This window comes from Geotrypetes seraphini, chromosome 5 (assembly GCF_902459505.1).
Source record: "Geotrypetes seraphini chromosome 5, aGeoSer1.1, whole genome shotgun sequence".
Classification (NCBI taxonomy): Eukaryota; Metazoa; Chordata; class Amphibia; order Gymnophiona; family Dermophiidae; genus Geotrypetes; species Geotrypetes seraphini.
The window spans coordinates 213,841,785-213,857,874 of NC_047088.1; the positions used below are offsets into that span (position 1 = coordinate 213,841,785).

The window sequence follows — 16,090 nt, forward strand, 5'->3', positions numbered from 1 at the left end:
TAAAAAAAGGTTTGGACAAGTTTCTGGAGGGAAAGTCCATAGTCTGTTATTGAGAAAGACATAGGGGAAGCAACTGCTTGCCTTGTATTGGTAGCATGGAATATTGCTACTTCTTGGGTTTTAGCCAGGTACTAGTGACATGGATTGGCCACTGTGAGAACAGGCTACTGGGCTTGATGGACCATTGGTCTGACCCAGAGAGGCTATTCTTATGTTCTTATATGTTCTTAAGAGTGGCTTAAAACAGGGCAGGCCATGCTCAAAATTCCTCTTTATACACTTTATGTAACCCAGTTTGCTGCTATGTGGATTCTTGCATAGCTTCTATTCTACCTTTGTATAGTGATTTTTATTTGTGAATAGCTTTTGGCCATAGTCTCTTTCCCAGTCTGTTTGGATGAAATGACTCCATAATGCTTGTGAAATTCATCTCAGTTATAGGTCAATATTTATGTTTATGCGTATTAAAATGTTTGATATACTGTTGGACTGACATACAGATCACAGCAGTTTACATAAGTCAATAAAATAAAGACGGGGGAAAAGAACTCCAATTTTTAAAATAGAAAAGTATGAGACATACTAAGGGAAACACAAAACAGATAACATTTTGTCATCAATAATCAGGACAACCAGTGGCGTACCTAGGGTATGTGGCACTCGGGGCCCATCATTTTTTGACACCACCCCCCATGTAAAAAATATTTTTTTGTAATAACCATGAAACGGAATAAATGGTCATAATAGAAACAGGCAGTGAAAATTTTCTTTTATTGAACCTCATATATGTAACCATTATTCCAAACATAACATAACATAAATTATGTCTGAATTGTTATGACATCAGAAGTACATATGGAGTAGTTGCAGGTGATGCTTGGGACAGTTCTGATTGTGTTAGTTCGGTTTTACATGTTTTTTGAATAGAAGGGTTTTTATTTCTTTTTTTAAGGTTTTGTAGTCTGTGGTCGAGGTCAATAGGTTGTAGAGTTGGGAGTCGAATGTTAGGAGGTTGTTGAACAGTTTTTTTTCTTTTGACGATTTTGGTTGGAGGGTGTGTGAATGGTGTATGAGTTCTCCTATGTCTGATTGACGTGGATTGAATTATTTAGCTGAAGAAATTAGTTACCCCCCCCCACCCCATTCCACACACATTAATTCTCTTCCATTTTTGTTCCCATTATGAAAAACACTGATAAGTTCCCACAAAAAATACACTAAAATAAGAAGTAAAAACAAAGGCCCCTACAGATGAGAACATAACATAAGAATAGTCTAACTGGGTCAGACCAAATGGTCCATCATGCCTAGTAGCCACTAGTCAAAATCCAAAGAGTAGCAACATTCCATGCTACTGATCCAGGGCTTGCAGACACTTCCCCCATGTCTTAATAACAGACTATGGACTTTTCCTCCAAGAATTTGTCCAAACCTTTCTTAAAACAAGCAATGCTATCTGCTTTTATCATAACTTCTGGCCACTTCATTTTTAAGCTTAGATCTTTCCTTTCAAACAGAGATCTTGCTAGATGTCAAATACAGAAAGAACAAGGTAACTTCACAAGGACTTAGCTGTGCAGGAAATGTGAATCTCCTCATACACCCACCATATAGTGCAAAAATGTGCAAAGGTCTGGTTTTTTCTTTCGATCACTACATAGCCTAATGCTATCCCTCCCCTTTAGAACCACAGAACTCTGGAACAACCTTTCATCCCCGCTCAGAAATTCTAGCTCCTTCCAATCCTTCCGCAAACACTTGAAAACTTGGCTCTTTTCAAAAATCTAATCACCTCCCGTGCTCTAGTATCCTGTCCCCCTCTATCTCCTCAGCCCCTCTCCTATTTCCTTTCCTTGTAGTTCCTTTCCTCTCAACCTCTGTAAACCGTGCCGAGCTCTGCGCACGCGGAGATGGTGTGGTATACAAACCTAAGGTTTAGTTTAGTTTTAGTTTAGTTTAATGCCACACAAGCAGCGCTGTTACAAAAATATTCTGAAGGTCAATGCTAAGGTTAACAAAGTTTCCTTCCTTGGACCACAAGGAGATACTGACAAACCACTGGAAGAGATCCCAAAACAACTACCCAGGCACAACACCCAAAGACCCACTCAGTGTGTGAACCAGTTGAGTGGAGTGGACTAACTGGGGGGTGGAAATGGGCCCGGAGTTTGCTTAACAGAATTTCCCAGACCACCTCTTCCTCTCAATACATTGACACGCTGCCACCACCACCACCATTAGGAACACCTCACCGAGTATGCCAGCAAAGCTTATAAACTTTATAAAATACATTATTATATTTTCTTATAAAGCACATATTTTAACTGAACTCTCTGACATCCTCAGCCTTGCCATTCACAAAAATAGAAGGAAGAAAAGTTCCCGTTTCCTGCTGTCTCATGTCCCCGGCCTATACAATATTTTTCTTCTGCAGACTCTTCAAAAGTCTGACCAAATCCTCGTTTCACTTGCATTATAAAGTACTGAGGATGCCATCTCTCCCCAATCCCAGGTCCTAAAGTCTAAGACAGTAGTGCAAACTAGTGCTGCCCGATTCAGGAAAAAAAATTTCGATTCGATTCAGTCTACTAAATTGATTTTTCAATTCAATTTTCCTGCCCAATTAGGTGGTTTTTTTGGGGGGGGTTTCAAACATCCTGGTGGGTTTATTTTATAGCTTTTTCACCCCCCTTTGGCTTCTCCTAACCACACTGGCGCTGTGGTGTAAATAAAATAAAGAAACAAAAAGGACTTTTCCTCTCTCTGTTAAATCCTAGCTCACGTTTGCGATCTAACACCAGCTCTGGCAGGATACACATTTCAAATCTGACATATTGTAATCACAAAACAGAAAATAAAATTAGTTTTTCTACCTTTTGTTGTCTGTTATTTTTCAAATCTTGTTGGTCCAAGGCTCTGGTTGTCTTCTGATAACTTGCTTGCCAGGGTCTCCTTCTTCCTTCTTTCTGCATGCCATCTCTGTCCTCCCCATTTCCCTTCCCTCCCCAGGAAGTCTGGCATCTTTCCTTTTTTCATCTCCCTCCACAGATCCATCTTTTCTTAACTACCCTTTCATCCAGCATCTCTCCCTCCTTCCCCACCATCCCAGGGTCCACCATCTCTCCCTTTCTTTTCCCAACTACCCTCCTATCCAGTATCTCTATCCCCCCTCTATACCATCTCGTGTGTCCAACTTATCTCCCTTTCTGTTCCTTCCCTCCCTAAAAACCATGGTCCATCATCTCTCTCCCTCTCCTCTATTTTCAGACCCATTATTTCTTCCCACCCAAAGTCCAGCATATGCGCGTCTCTTTGAACCCCCCCTTCCCTCTGTGTACTTCTACACCAGGGCCCCCCCTCCCTGAAGGCCTGTCCCCCCCCTTAAATGTCTGCATCCCACCCCTGAAGGCCTGCCCCCCCTTGAAGGCCTGCTTGCCTGCCTGTCCCCCTGGCCTGCCTGCCTGCCTCCCCCCCTTGAAGGCCTGCCTGCCCGCCCCACCCTGAAGGCCTGATGCCCCGACCCACCCCGAAGGACCACTCGCCCCCTGGCCTCCCCACACCATCTACAGTAGAGAAGCAGCCCGCAGCAGGATCCCGATGCCAGTGATCCCTGCGCTGCTTCGGCGCTACTTCCTCCGCTGCGGTCCCGCCCCTCCTCTGATATCAGAGGAGGGGCGGGACCGCGGCGAAGGAAGCAGCGCCGAAGCAGCGCAGGGATCGCTGGCATTGCGATCCCACTGCAGGCTGCTTCTCCACCACAAACGGTGCGGGGGGAAAATCCGGATGTCGGGGGTGGTAGGGAACTGGACGCCAAGGCCGGGAGCACCCCCTCAGGGCTTGCACCCGGGGCGGATCTTCCACCCCTTGGTACGCCACTGAGGACAACACACCACAGTCTCTGAGCAAAAATGTCCCTTCATAAACCAAGCTGGAGTGATTTGCACTTCTTTTTTTATGCTGGCTATAGTTCGCTATCAGTTCGTACATAGGAGCCTCTGGTTGCCTGTTTCACTTGAATGTTATGCCAATTTGTTCAACATCATATGGTTCTCATTTAAGTGTGACACAGTAACAGTAGTGAACCTAGCATATGTGATACCCGGGGCCCATCATTTTTTGACACCCCCCTCCCCCCATCTATATGAAAAATATATTTTTTAGTAACAATCCACATATCGCACAACAAGAGTGTACCTAGGAAAAGGCAGCATCTTAAACACTGCAGTGAGCACTAGAACACTAACACATACATTATAAAACTAAACAAGCCAGATCCCACACAGTCAATTGATTCTGCAGTCAATGCCAACTGAAAACTAAGTCCTTTTCATACACACAGAAAAGAGATACACCCTCGCCCAATATGGAATAATCACAAACTAAAAATAGAAATATGTAGACAAAAGTTAAACTGAACCGCCAAGAAACCAGACTTTGGATACAATGCAACACCACAAAAACAGTGACACGTCCCCTAATACTGTGCAAAATATAAATACAGTAGATGTAAATTTGAAAAAACTGATACATAACAATCACCACTTTACAAATTAACAAATAAAAATAAAACAAATAATGAGAAATAAGAAAATACCATTTTATTGGACTAATCCATTTTTCAATTAGCTTTCAGAGGCCAAATCTTTTTTCAGAACAGTACAGTATACTGCTGTTATGCTATTCTGTCCTGAGGAAAGGGGTGTAGTCCAATAAATTGCCTTATTTCCATTTCCTATTTATAAACTTTTATCAATACAGTTACAATACTACTTGATTCTAAGTAAAGCAACAAAAAAAATCTTTCTACCTTTTGTCATTTCTGCTTTAATCATCTTCTCTCTCTTCTTTCTATACAGCGCTTGTCCTCTCTCCCTTCCATGCAACATCTGCCCTCTCTTTGCCCCTTCTACCCTGCTTTTGCCCTCTCTCTCTACCCCTTGCATCCACTGTCCACCCTCTCTGCCCTTGCCATCCAGTGTCCGCCCTCTCTCTGTTCCATATGGCATCTTCCCTCTTTCTATGTCCCTTCAATAAACTGTATATCCTTTGCCCTTTCTCTCCTTTGTACTATGTGCCCTTTGTACTCTGTGCCTTTGTACTCCTGTGCCCTTTCTCTCCATTTCAGCTTCACCCCCTCTCCATTTTTTTTTGTCTCCACCACTTCCCCTATGCTCTGGCACCTCTATCCCCTTCTCTCCCCCCATGCCCTGGCATCTCTCTCCTCTCCTTCCATCTCCCCCTTCCACTCCATTATCTGGCATCTCTTCTCCTTCCTTTCTCTCCTTCCTTCCTTTCACCTGGTCTGGCATCTGTCTCTCCCCCTCCCCCCATATGCCCTGACATCCCTTCCCCCTCCATGGTCTGGTAGCTCCTTTCCTTTCCCTCCCTCCTATGGTCTTGGCATCTCTTTCCTCTCCTCCCCTTCCCTGGTCTTCCTTCTCCCCTCTCTCTCCCCAATTGGGTGCAGCAGCAGCACTTCTCTTCCTCTCCCCCCTCCCCAATTGGGTGCTGCAGCAGCATTTCTCTTCCCTCCCCTCCCCATGCCCTGGCATCTCTCTCCTCTCCACCACCCCCTCCATTATCTTGCATCTCCACTCCTTCCTTTCTCTTCCTCCTTCCTTTTCCCTGGTCTGGCATCTGTCTCCTTCTCCCCCCTATAGTCTGATATCTCCTTTCCTTTCCCTCCCTCCTATGGTCTTGGCATCTCTTTCCTCTCCTTTCCTTTCCCTGGTCTTCCTCCCCCCACCCCCATTGGGTGCAGCAGCAGCATTTCTCTCTCCCCTAATTGGGTGCGGCAGTAACAGCATTTCTCTCCCCCCATCACTTCTCCCCCCCCTGCCTCATTCGGCAGATTCGCTACAGGCTAAGGCAGGAGATAGGTCAGTGACGGAGGTAAGCTTACAACTTGGAGCTCTTCCTTGCTTCGGGCCTTCCTCGCTGCCGGGTCCTGCCTTCACAGAAACAGAAAGTCGGCAGGACCCGGCAGCGAGGAAGGCCCGAAGCAAGCAAGAACACCAAGTTGTAAGCTTTCCTCCCTGCCCTATCTCCCTCCTTAGCCTTTAGCGAATCTATTTCTCGGATCTACTTCATTTCTCTTAGGTACCTTCTCCCTCCGTTAGCCAGCAGCAGTTACTGAAGCACGCAGCTACGAGCTTCCGCCTCTCCTCTCCGCCTAGAGCCTGGGCCAATGAGGCCTTAGATTAAGTGGGGATGGGCGGACCCGCTATGCCTAAGGCCTGATTGGTCCAGGCTTCTAGAGCCTGGGCCAATCAGGCCTTAGGCTTCGGAAGGATGGGCCGGGAAGGGGCGGGCCCGACTGATTTCGACGAGGTGGGCCTGCCGGCTGGACGAGCAAGTCCTGTCTGGCCAACAAGAAAAGGTTAGTTTGTTGGGGGGGAGGTTTGGGGGCTGTTAGCGTGGGGGGGTGCGGAGGGGGTGCGTCTTCCGGCAGGAGGGATTGGGCACCCTCTTGCCAGTGATCGATAGTGTCAGGGGGGGGCGGCAGGAGGGTTTTGGCATCCTCCTGCCAGCGATCGGTAGTGTCAGGGGGGAGCATCTTATGGCAGGAGGGTTTGGGCACCCTCCTGCCGGCAATTGGACAGGCGGCTGCAGCCCGCTATACTTATAGCGGCAGAGAGATCCCTTGCCGCAATAAGTATAGTGGCCGCGTCTACTTACAATGTAGACCAGCATTTTGTTGGCCTACATTGTAAGCGTCTCTTCCTCTACTAGGGAGATGCGTAGGGCCGCCTAGGTTCGCCTAAGGCCCTTGGGCGAGCTTAGGTGTCTTGCGGGCCTCCCTAGGCTCCCGGAGGCGCCTTCAATATAGGCGGCCTGCCTGGGGAGCATTTTTTAATAAAACGTGCATCTCGATTGGCTGATTAGACAGCTGTAGGACGCCTACAGCTGCCTAAAATCGGGACGCACTTTGTAGAATCAGGGCCAGACTGTTTTGTTTTATAAGTTTTCCTAGAAATGGGATGTTAGATACTTGCCAGTAACTTTTGAGTTTGTCCTGATCAAGGCTGTTCTTTTTTAGCAAAGGGCATACCATTTGAAAGAGAAGCGTTCACAATTTTAGTGGCACCATCTTTGAGGCCCTTGCTTGCCTGCTACACTATCTTTGATGGACAGGGGTTGAGGGAGCAGGTAGTTGGTCAAAGATCCCGTAGGATTTTGTCAAGGCTTTCCTCTGTTTTGGGGTTAGGAGTCCCATATGTCAGTGTCAGAAGAGAGCGAGTTTGTGTGTTCCTGATTAGCTGATTGGAGGCTGGGTGGAATGGACTGTAAATCCTGGTAGAGACTTTTAATTTTGTTGGCAAAGTATGCAGCAAAATCATTGTAGTTCAGTTTTGACTGGGCAGGATGATTCTGTTGTGGGGGGGTTGCAGTAGGCTGTTTACAGTTCTGAACAAGGTGTTTGGTTGAATTGGCAGCCTGCTCAATGCTTTCAGTCAGAATTGACTTGGACTGGTGTCTTTTGAGTTTAGAATTACATTGAGACTGGTGTTGTGGAAATAGCAGTTTTCATAATACTTCTTGAATTAAGTAAAGAAATTGATTTTTTTGTTTTGTTTATATTTTACAAAACATAGGATATAAAAATGGCACAACAGACAGTGGAAATGCCTTTGCTTCATAAATGACTTGCTGCTTTTTTAATTACTGAAAATTGTTAATAAAATCTTAGAAATGAGAAAATGTCACGCTACCGCTGTAAGTTTGAACTGTGATCCTATTGCAGATCGAGAACTATTTGAATTCAGTGGGGAATGCCCAGAAGCTGATGTTCCCTGGATAAAATTTAAAAGCAATTGCTACAGTTTTTCAACAGTATTGAACGGTACAAATTTTGAAGGAGCACATGAATTTTGCAAGCAGCAAGGTAATTTATTCTTAATTTTTAAAATCTGATTGCAAACTCTGAAATGCCATTTTCTTCTATTATTTCATCTTTTAAAATAGGTTGCTGAAATTATTGAACTGATCTAGCAGCTGGAACCTCTATTTATAAATGTGGCAGTACTGAAAAAAATTATTAGGAGTTGCACAGAAGCACTATACACTATAGTAGGAGCATCACACTCCTTTTCTACTACTAAAATTAAACAGGCATGATTGTATTACAAGGTCCAGATTTCCCATTAGGTAGTATAGGCACCTGGCTAGGGGTGGCTTCTTTCCAAAGAGAGCTATTTCCTTTATGGGAGCATATCCAAAAGGAGAGAAGAGAGAAGATACCAGAGGACGGGAGAGGAACTATCTATTAATCATATTGTTGGATGAGGCCATCTTTCCAAACTTCCCCCAGCTCCTGTATCTAGGAAACGGGCGAGATGACTCACCCTTCATATTGGTAAGATATATATATATATATATATATATATATATATATATATATATATATATATATATATTTATACAGTATATCGTGACCAACCAGGCTCTGCACCCGCTTTGGTCCCCTTTAAGAACCAAAAGAAGATCAGTGCTGAGGTCAAAAAGGCACACCAGTAGCCCAGGTTATATTCCCTGACTGATTTGGCTTCTTATCCATAAAGAGCCACTCCTGAGCATGAACCCTGGCAGAATGACATGAGTGATAGTGAAGTTGAAATTATGCCCAGTCAGAAAGCATCTGTCTGCAAACCTTTATGCAGAAAGCAGAAACAATGCCCTGCATTTAGAAAATCCAGCAATGTGCAGAATGACCACAGGGGGAGCCCAAGAGAGCCAGGTCCCAGGTCAGGTACATGCAGGTTTGGGCTTACATACTGATAAGCAAGCATAGTTGCTAGGTCTGTGGTTTTCTTGCCGGAAATGCTGGTTATGGGAAAGTTTAAGTGGCTGCGGGTTGTGGATTTTTGGGCTGGTTTTAGATTTTTGGGTGGTAATCTGGACTACATCATGGCATAACTTGTGTTGGATGGAAAGGAGAAGGAAAGCTGCGGACTTGTTGAGTTTGACAGTAGGATGGAATGGTGGTGGAAGAGTTTGAGGGAGAGATGCCAGATCGCATAAAGAGAAGAGAGCGGAAGCAATAGGGAGAGATAGAGACCACAGGAAGAGAAAACCAGTCCATCCCCCTGTTCACAATTCACTGCTCTTGTTGGTATCGGGCCTACCTCTCTTCCGGGTCCCGCCTACTTCTTGTTTCCTCAAAGGCAGGACCCAGCAGAGAGGAAGGCCTGACACCAACAAGAGCAGCAAATTGCAAACATTGCACTGCCAACTGCAGAGTGTCAAAGGAAGGGAGGGACGGAGATAGAAATGCTGCACTTGATGAGGGAGGAAGGGAGAGGAGATGAAAAATAGATGCCAGACCACAAGGAAGGAAAGGAGATGCTAGGCCACAGAGAGGGGAGAAAGAGATGCCAGGGCATGGAGAGGAGGGAAGGTGACAGATGCCAGACCAGGGTGGAGGGAGGGAGGGAAAGGAAAGAGAGGAGATACCAGAGTATGGAGGGGGAGGAAGAGATAAATGGAAGGGAGGGATAGGAGAAATATGCCATGTAATAGGGGAGGGAAGGAGACTGATATGCCAGACCATCAGGGAGAGAGGGAAAGGAAGGAAAGGAAATGCCAGAGCATGGAGGGATAATAAGAGATGGAAGGAGAAGAGAGGAGAGAGATCCCAGGACATGGGGGAAGGGAAGAATATGCCAGACCATGGCATGAGTTGGGGTGGGAAGGAAGAGAGGAAAGGAGAAGGGAGAAATGCCAGAGCGTTGGAGAGGGAGTGGAGACAGAAAAAAATGAAAGGGACAGAGAAAGAGGGCAGGCGCTGGATAGTATAGAGAGTGATGAGAAAATGATGAAAACAGAAACCAGAGATGATAAAAGGTAGAAAAAGATTTTTTTTGTTGCTTTAGAATAAAGTCGTATTGTAGTTGTATTGATAAACATTTATAAATAGAAAATGGAAATAATGTAATTTTTTTATTGGACTAATTTTAATACATTTTTTTAATTAACTTTTGAAGACCAAAATTCCTTCACTCAGGCAGTGTCATACCAAGCAGGGGGCGGAGGGCAGTATGGTGCAGCTCCTAGGGGTGTTCCACCAATCCCTTTTTATAATGGGGGGGTGTTAAAAAATGATTTGCCCCAGGTGTCACCTACTCTAGGAATGCCACTGTCTGATCCCCTCACCGTAGATTATTAGGGAACTTCCAGATCTGTGGAACAATTTGAATCCAATTAGAAAGAGTTGTTTTGTGGCTATGAATTTTGTTTTGTATTTTCTGTGATTAGGTTCAGACACTACTTTATAGAGACTGTCCCAACTGAAGTTAGTTGGGCTGAGAACTTTTCAGCACTCTATCATACTTTGGGCTGTTTTGGGGCTGCTTTTTCACTGTAATTTGGCGGGATTATAAAAACATATTTGGCAACACTATAAGCAGGAAACTTTCATTCCATACCAGGAGGCAGAGGAGGAAGACTTTCTGGAGAGTGAACCTAGCTTATGGCAAGGTAATGGTCAGGAAATGGTAGAGGCTGAAGAAGCTCCTCAGTCCTCTGAGGTGGAAGCTCTAAACCTGGAAGAGCCCATAGAGTTTACAGACCAGCTTGCTGCAGGAGGAGAGGAAATGGAAGATATGGAAGTGAGTTGAAATGGGACAACTTACTGTTTTGCCTTGACAAGGATTCTACCTAAAAGCCTTAAGTGAGTGGGGGGTTGTGCCTTAAAAGTTGGACTGAATTCTGGAGGGATTTCCTTTTTTCCTCGCTAAAACTAGTGAGATTGAGCCGTGAGTAGTGAAGGACACTTATTGCAGTGTTTGTTATACTTAGTGGGGGATGGGCACAACACTGTGCTGAAGAGGAAACAGTTTCTATTTCTAAACTGAAGAGTTTTCTTTCTTTTTTACTATTTTATTTTGGCTCAGCAAGAAGCTGAGGATTGCTTTGGGAGGAGTCTGCTAATATATCTTGGGAAGAGCTTTATGGAAGCATTAGGAAGCCATAGAAAGCAGACTCAACAATTCTCCCTGCCCTTAGGAGTTGGAGGCTCCAGCTGTTTGAAACCAGAGCCAGTTGAACATACGTTATGAAGCAATGCCAATGAACTATGTTAGTGAAGACTTTTGTCCATTGAGAGTTTTGACACAAAGATATTTTTGTTGTTAGAAAGTCTAGGCTCAAGAATAAGCTTGGGTGTGCCCTTTTTGCCTGAAAGGAAGCCTATTCTCAGTGAAATGTGTTTGTGCCTATTTTTTATTTTTTTTGCTTTTGGGAATGTTGCACCTATTTTTCTTTGCCTAACTGCAATGCTGCTTATACTTCTTCGTATTGAAGAATAAAAGACACATCAAATGAACTGCAGGACTGTTTAATCTGAGAGTGAACTTCTTTGGCATTTGTGCACTGACATGGTTCCTGTAGGGCTTTCTCCCTATTGGGAAGTGTGATGGACTGGTGTTTGCCGCCATAGAGGGTCCCCACCATGCAGTCCACCGCCCCCTGTGGCAACAATATAAATATATTCTGACAAGGTAAAGCCCACAGAAAGTAAAATTCCTAAGCTGCAGGTTAAGGCAAACCCTGTCACTGCAGTGAAACCCAGTAGCAATACTACACAGATTAAGCACAAAGCTTATTTGTCCTTAAGGGAGAAGCCTGTGCAATATCAGGGAATTCCAAAGCCCACTAGCCCTGGTAAGAAGAAAGCACAGATTGGGGGGGTGGAGTGGGAATATCTTCACCTGATAATACCATGAGGAAAACATTAGCAAAGGTAAGCAGGCTGATCAAGGCTCAGCCAATCAGAGCCCTAGCTAGACCTGCAGGTGTAGGTAAAATCAGAACCCTGAAACCAGAGAGGGGAGGGACAGCATGAGCAGAGACAGCTAACAGCAAAACAGGCTATACTTGCAAGCAAAGGGTGATCCCTATCTCAACACTGAAGCCTGGGAGCAAAAGCCCTGTGTCCTCAACAGTTCAAGCTACCAGCTTGAGGAGAGCTGAACGTGGACAGCTGGCTGCAAAACTCTCCACACCCAGGTTGCGAGAGAGGTCATACCAGGAACCCATTCCAAAAGAAGGAAAAGAGGTAGATCTTGTTCTGTAACTGGGGAGAGTATCAATGAGCCAGATGGGAATTGAGCAAGGGTCATTGACGCCATTTGTGAAAGCTTCAGGTTTGAAAATAATTATACATGCAAAATGACACCAGCGCAAGGTTTTAAAAATTATAACCAAGATTTATTGAATTATTGTTTCTATTTTTCCATTATTAGATCAAAAGAATCCAGCATCATTGCTTACCGATTGCGCTAATGGGAGATCGTTATTGTGGCCAAAGGCTGGCCTTCTCACAACGGTCTCGTTTTACTAGCTCCAAATTTCCTATTATATACTGTTGGCTTTTCAGTGACATTATCATCATAACGACCAATAACAATTCTATGGGTGGTCTTAAAGTTGGACAAAGAAACATTCCTCCACATTTAAAAGTTAGACAAAGTTTCAGAAAATTACTTTTGATTTCTGAATTAACATTATAACATTATTCAAAAGAATTCTACAATTATTAACAGGGTGCTGAGAAATGCTCAACCTCTCCCTAAATTGACAGTAACTTTAGTCTGGAAGAGGAAAGCTGACAGCTTCATGTTACACACAGTGATAAGCATGGGCTTCCAATGCCCCCCTTCCTATGCTGGAAACTGACTCTAATTATTTCCAGATGTTGTGCTCAGGATTTTTCCTTAGTGTTTCTTCAGGTTTAAAATATATAAAATATGTTTTTCAAAATTCAGTCCTTTTGTTCAACACAGTCACAGCCATCATTCCAGTCACACAAATCACTCCAGGGGCCCCATTCATTCCATTCATAACTCAGCCATTCATACTTAATGCATTTTATATCTTAGTTTAGAACACGTTATCCTTCTTTACCAGTCTAAAGCAAGCACAGCTGGTGTTAATTAACACCACGAGGCTGGGAGCGGGAAAACTCAGAGAGGACAAAGAAGACAGAATACTATTCACTGGCACAAGATGGTGTCCAAACAGAGAACCCAAACTGGATTCCATGTAATCATGTAATCATGATTTCTACCATGATTTGGCTCAACAGCAAAGTGCATAAACAGATATTATTATGCTTTCCCTTATATTAATCCTTAGTGTATTTTTCTCTGGCCTTAGCTACATTATATTTAAATTTTTATTCACCTGTTTTTCCGTACGCTTCTATTTGGGCATGGTCCTTAACTGACACAGAATTGTCTCTAACTAGAATTACCCAGAATCATACAAAAAACTGGCCTTTTGTAGAAAACAACTCCACAAAAAATACTGCACTTATCATGTCCTAACATCCATTCCCATTTCTGTCCCATAACCAGCACCCCCTGCTGGCCACGAGCCACTACTCAGAATATGCTTATGAAAGATGAAGAATCTAATTTAACATGCTTGCCAGATACTGAACAAATGCAGTGGGAATAGGAGTCTGTAATCTAAAGTTTGCTAATGTCAATAAAAAAAACTCTGCTTTAAAACTGCTGATAAGCAAAGCTAAGGCATTTACCAAACATTTTACTTTCAAGCCATAGAGACTACTCTAGGGGAAGGGAATTCCTTTCTTCTTAATTAAAAGCACAAGTTCAGCAGTGCTAAGCCAGGAGTTAAAAGCATGCTAAGAACTGTTTGAGCCAAACCACTGGCTAAAGTGTGCTTAAAGACCACATAAAGAATCCAGAATTATTGGAATTGCTTATAAAGAATCCAGGAAAGAACTGATATTTGTGAAACTGTATTATGAACTGTGTTTTGCAACAGCTGAAACTGATAAAGTGAATTCTATTTTGTGATTTTGATTTCATGTAACTGGGGACTGGATGTGAACTGACTGGATGTGAAGTGATAACACCTAATGTTTGTTTTGCTTGTATATCCCTGCAAGTGGGACTGAATAAAAAGCTTTATTTTTGAACCCGGGTTTTATTTTCAAATTGTGCAATTATCATTTTGACCACTCCAGAGAACTGCTCAGCTGGGTACAGTGATGACAATTGAGGCCTGCCTATTACTGACCTCAACTCCCTGCCACAATACAGTCAGTTTGCGAGTAACGCAGTTTGTGAGTGTTTTACAAGATCCCCTCTTATGATTACAAGTCCATACATGCATATTTTATAAAAAAAAATACATGCATACGGGTATAGAGTACATTCAGATGAAGATTTGCATACCACTGGGGATCATTGTAAGCATCTCTCTTATGAATGCATGTAGGTACCTATATTGCTTTGAGAAGAGGCATGTTTTAGTTATTTCATATAGGCACCCTATTATGAAATTATCCCCTAAACCTGCTTTCCCCTTGTATATCTGAACGATTTTACTTAGCCATAAAGTAAGAACAACTAATCTTGATTCTTTTGTTCCATTTTCAGGATCTACACTTCTATCTATTAAAGATGAGGATGAAAATACCTTTCTTTTAGAAGAACTTGGCAATTTTGTCTCATCTGTCCATATGGTTTGGTTAGACATTATGCTCGATATAGACAGTAAGTGAAAAGATAGCCAGTATTAGAAAAAAAAAAAGAGTTAAAATCATGGCCTAAGATCAAAGGGATCACAATTGCAAAATACAGCAGGTCTTGGTTGTGAGTCCTTCCTGCAGTCTTCAACATAAAATAAACTTTAATTCAGTCTCCCCTGTATATTGCCTTAGCATAAGAAGACTAATGTGGACGTGGAAGTTTTGTTTTGAGTAGGATACCACTGGATGTGGCTGGTTATCTGAAATCATCACAAAACGACTGTGCCTGTATCTTTTAACCAATCTATTTGTGTGGTGTTGGTATGTTTTTTTTCTGCATTACCTCACAAGATGGTGGAAGTAACTGAGAATTGCTAAGTATTACCATATATGATTCAGAATAGCAATTCTGCTGATACCCTGTGGGTTCTTACCCCTCCCATTCCTGTGTATCATCTCCTCCCTCTCTGTCCACTGTCACCCCTGTGCACTATCTCCTCCCTCTTTTTCCCCTTCCCCTCAATCCTTGTGTACCATCTCCTCCTCTTTCCCACTTCTATGGTCTGACATGTCTTCCCCCCTTTCCTCCTCCTGGAGTCTGGGATCTTTGTCCTCTCCTTCCCACAGTCTAGCATCTCTTTCCCCTCCATCACGCCTCTCCTCTCACTTTTGTGGTCTGGCATCTCTCTGTGTTTCCCTTCCCCCCTCCCCCTACCTTAATCTGGAATCTCTTCCTCCTTCCTTTCCCTGATCTGACATTGCTCTCCTTCCCCACTTCCACATCCAATGGTCTGACATCTCTCTCCTTCTTTTCCCCCATTTCTGTGGTCTGGTATCTCTCTTCCCTCCTTCCTTTTCATCCCTTTTGTCGGGTATCTTTCTCTCTTTCCCTCCCCCTCCCATGTTCTGGAATCCCTATAAGAACATAAGAATAGCCTTACTGGGTCAGACCAATGGTCCATCAAATCCAGTCACCCATTCTCACGGTGGCCAATCCAGGTCACTAGTACCTGGCCAAAACCCAATGAATAGCAACATTCCATGCTATTGATCCAGGGCAAGCAGTGGCTTCCCCCATTTCTGTCTCAATAGCAGGGTATGGACTTTTCCTCCAAGAAATTGTCCAAACCCTTCTTAAAACCAGCAATGTTATCCGCTGTTACCACAACCTCGGGCAATGATTTCCAGATCTTAACTAGTCACTCAGGATTTTGTACACTTCAATCATATATCCCCTCGATCATCTTGTTTCCAAGCTGAAGAACTCTAACCTTTTTCGTCTTTCCTCCATCCCCTTCATCATCTTGGTGACTCTTCTTTGAACCTTTTCTAGTGCTGCTATATCTTTCTTGAGATAAGGAGACCAGAATTGAATGCAATACTCCAGATGAGATCACACCATGGTGTGATATTTCTTCCCCCTTCCTTTCCTTTACTTCCCTTGGAGATCTGGCATCTTTCTTTCCCTTTCATCCCGATCCCCATGGTCGAGCATCTTTTACCTTCCCATGCAATTCCCTTCCTCCCTCCCCCGCAGAATCCAGTGCTTCCTCACCGTTCTTGTTCCCAACAGTGCTGCTCTTACTCTTT

General features: G+C 43.7%; 1 protein-coding gene across 2 annotated transcripts in view; it reads left to right on the top strand.

Moving 5' to 3' along the window:
• PLA2R1 (phospholipase A2 receptor 1) overlaps positions 1 to 16,090 on the top strand; it is a 206,411-nt gene that overhangs the window by 175,246 nt on the left and 15,075 nt on the right. For both annotated transcript variants that reach the window (XM_033944552.1, XM_033944553.1), the window contains exons 26-27: positions 7,745 to 7,885; positions 14,409 to 14,525. In XM_033944552.1, coding sequence (XP_033800443.1) covers positions 7,745 to 7,885; positions 14,409 to 14,525 — 258 coding nt within the window. The remainder of the gene's footprint in view (positions 1 to 7,744; positions 7,886 to 14,408; positions 14,526 to 16,090) is intronic.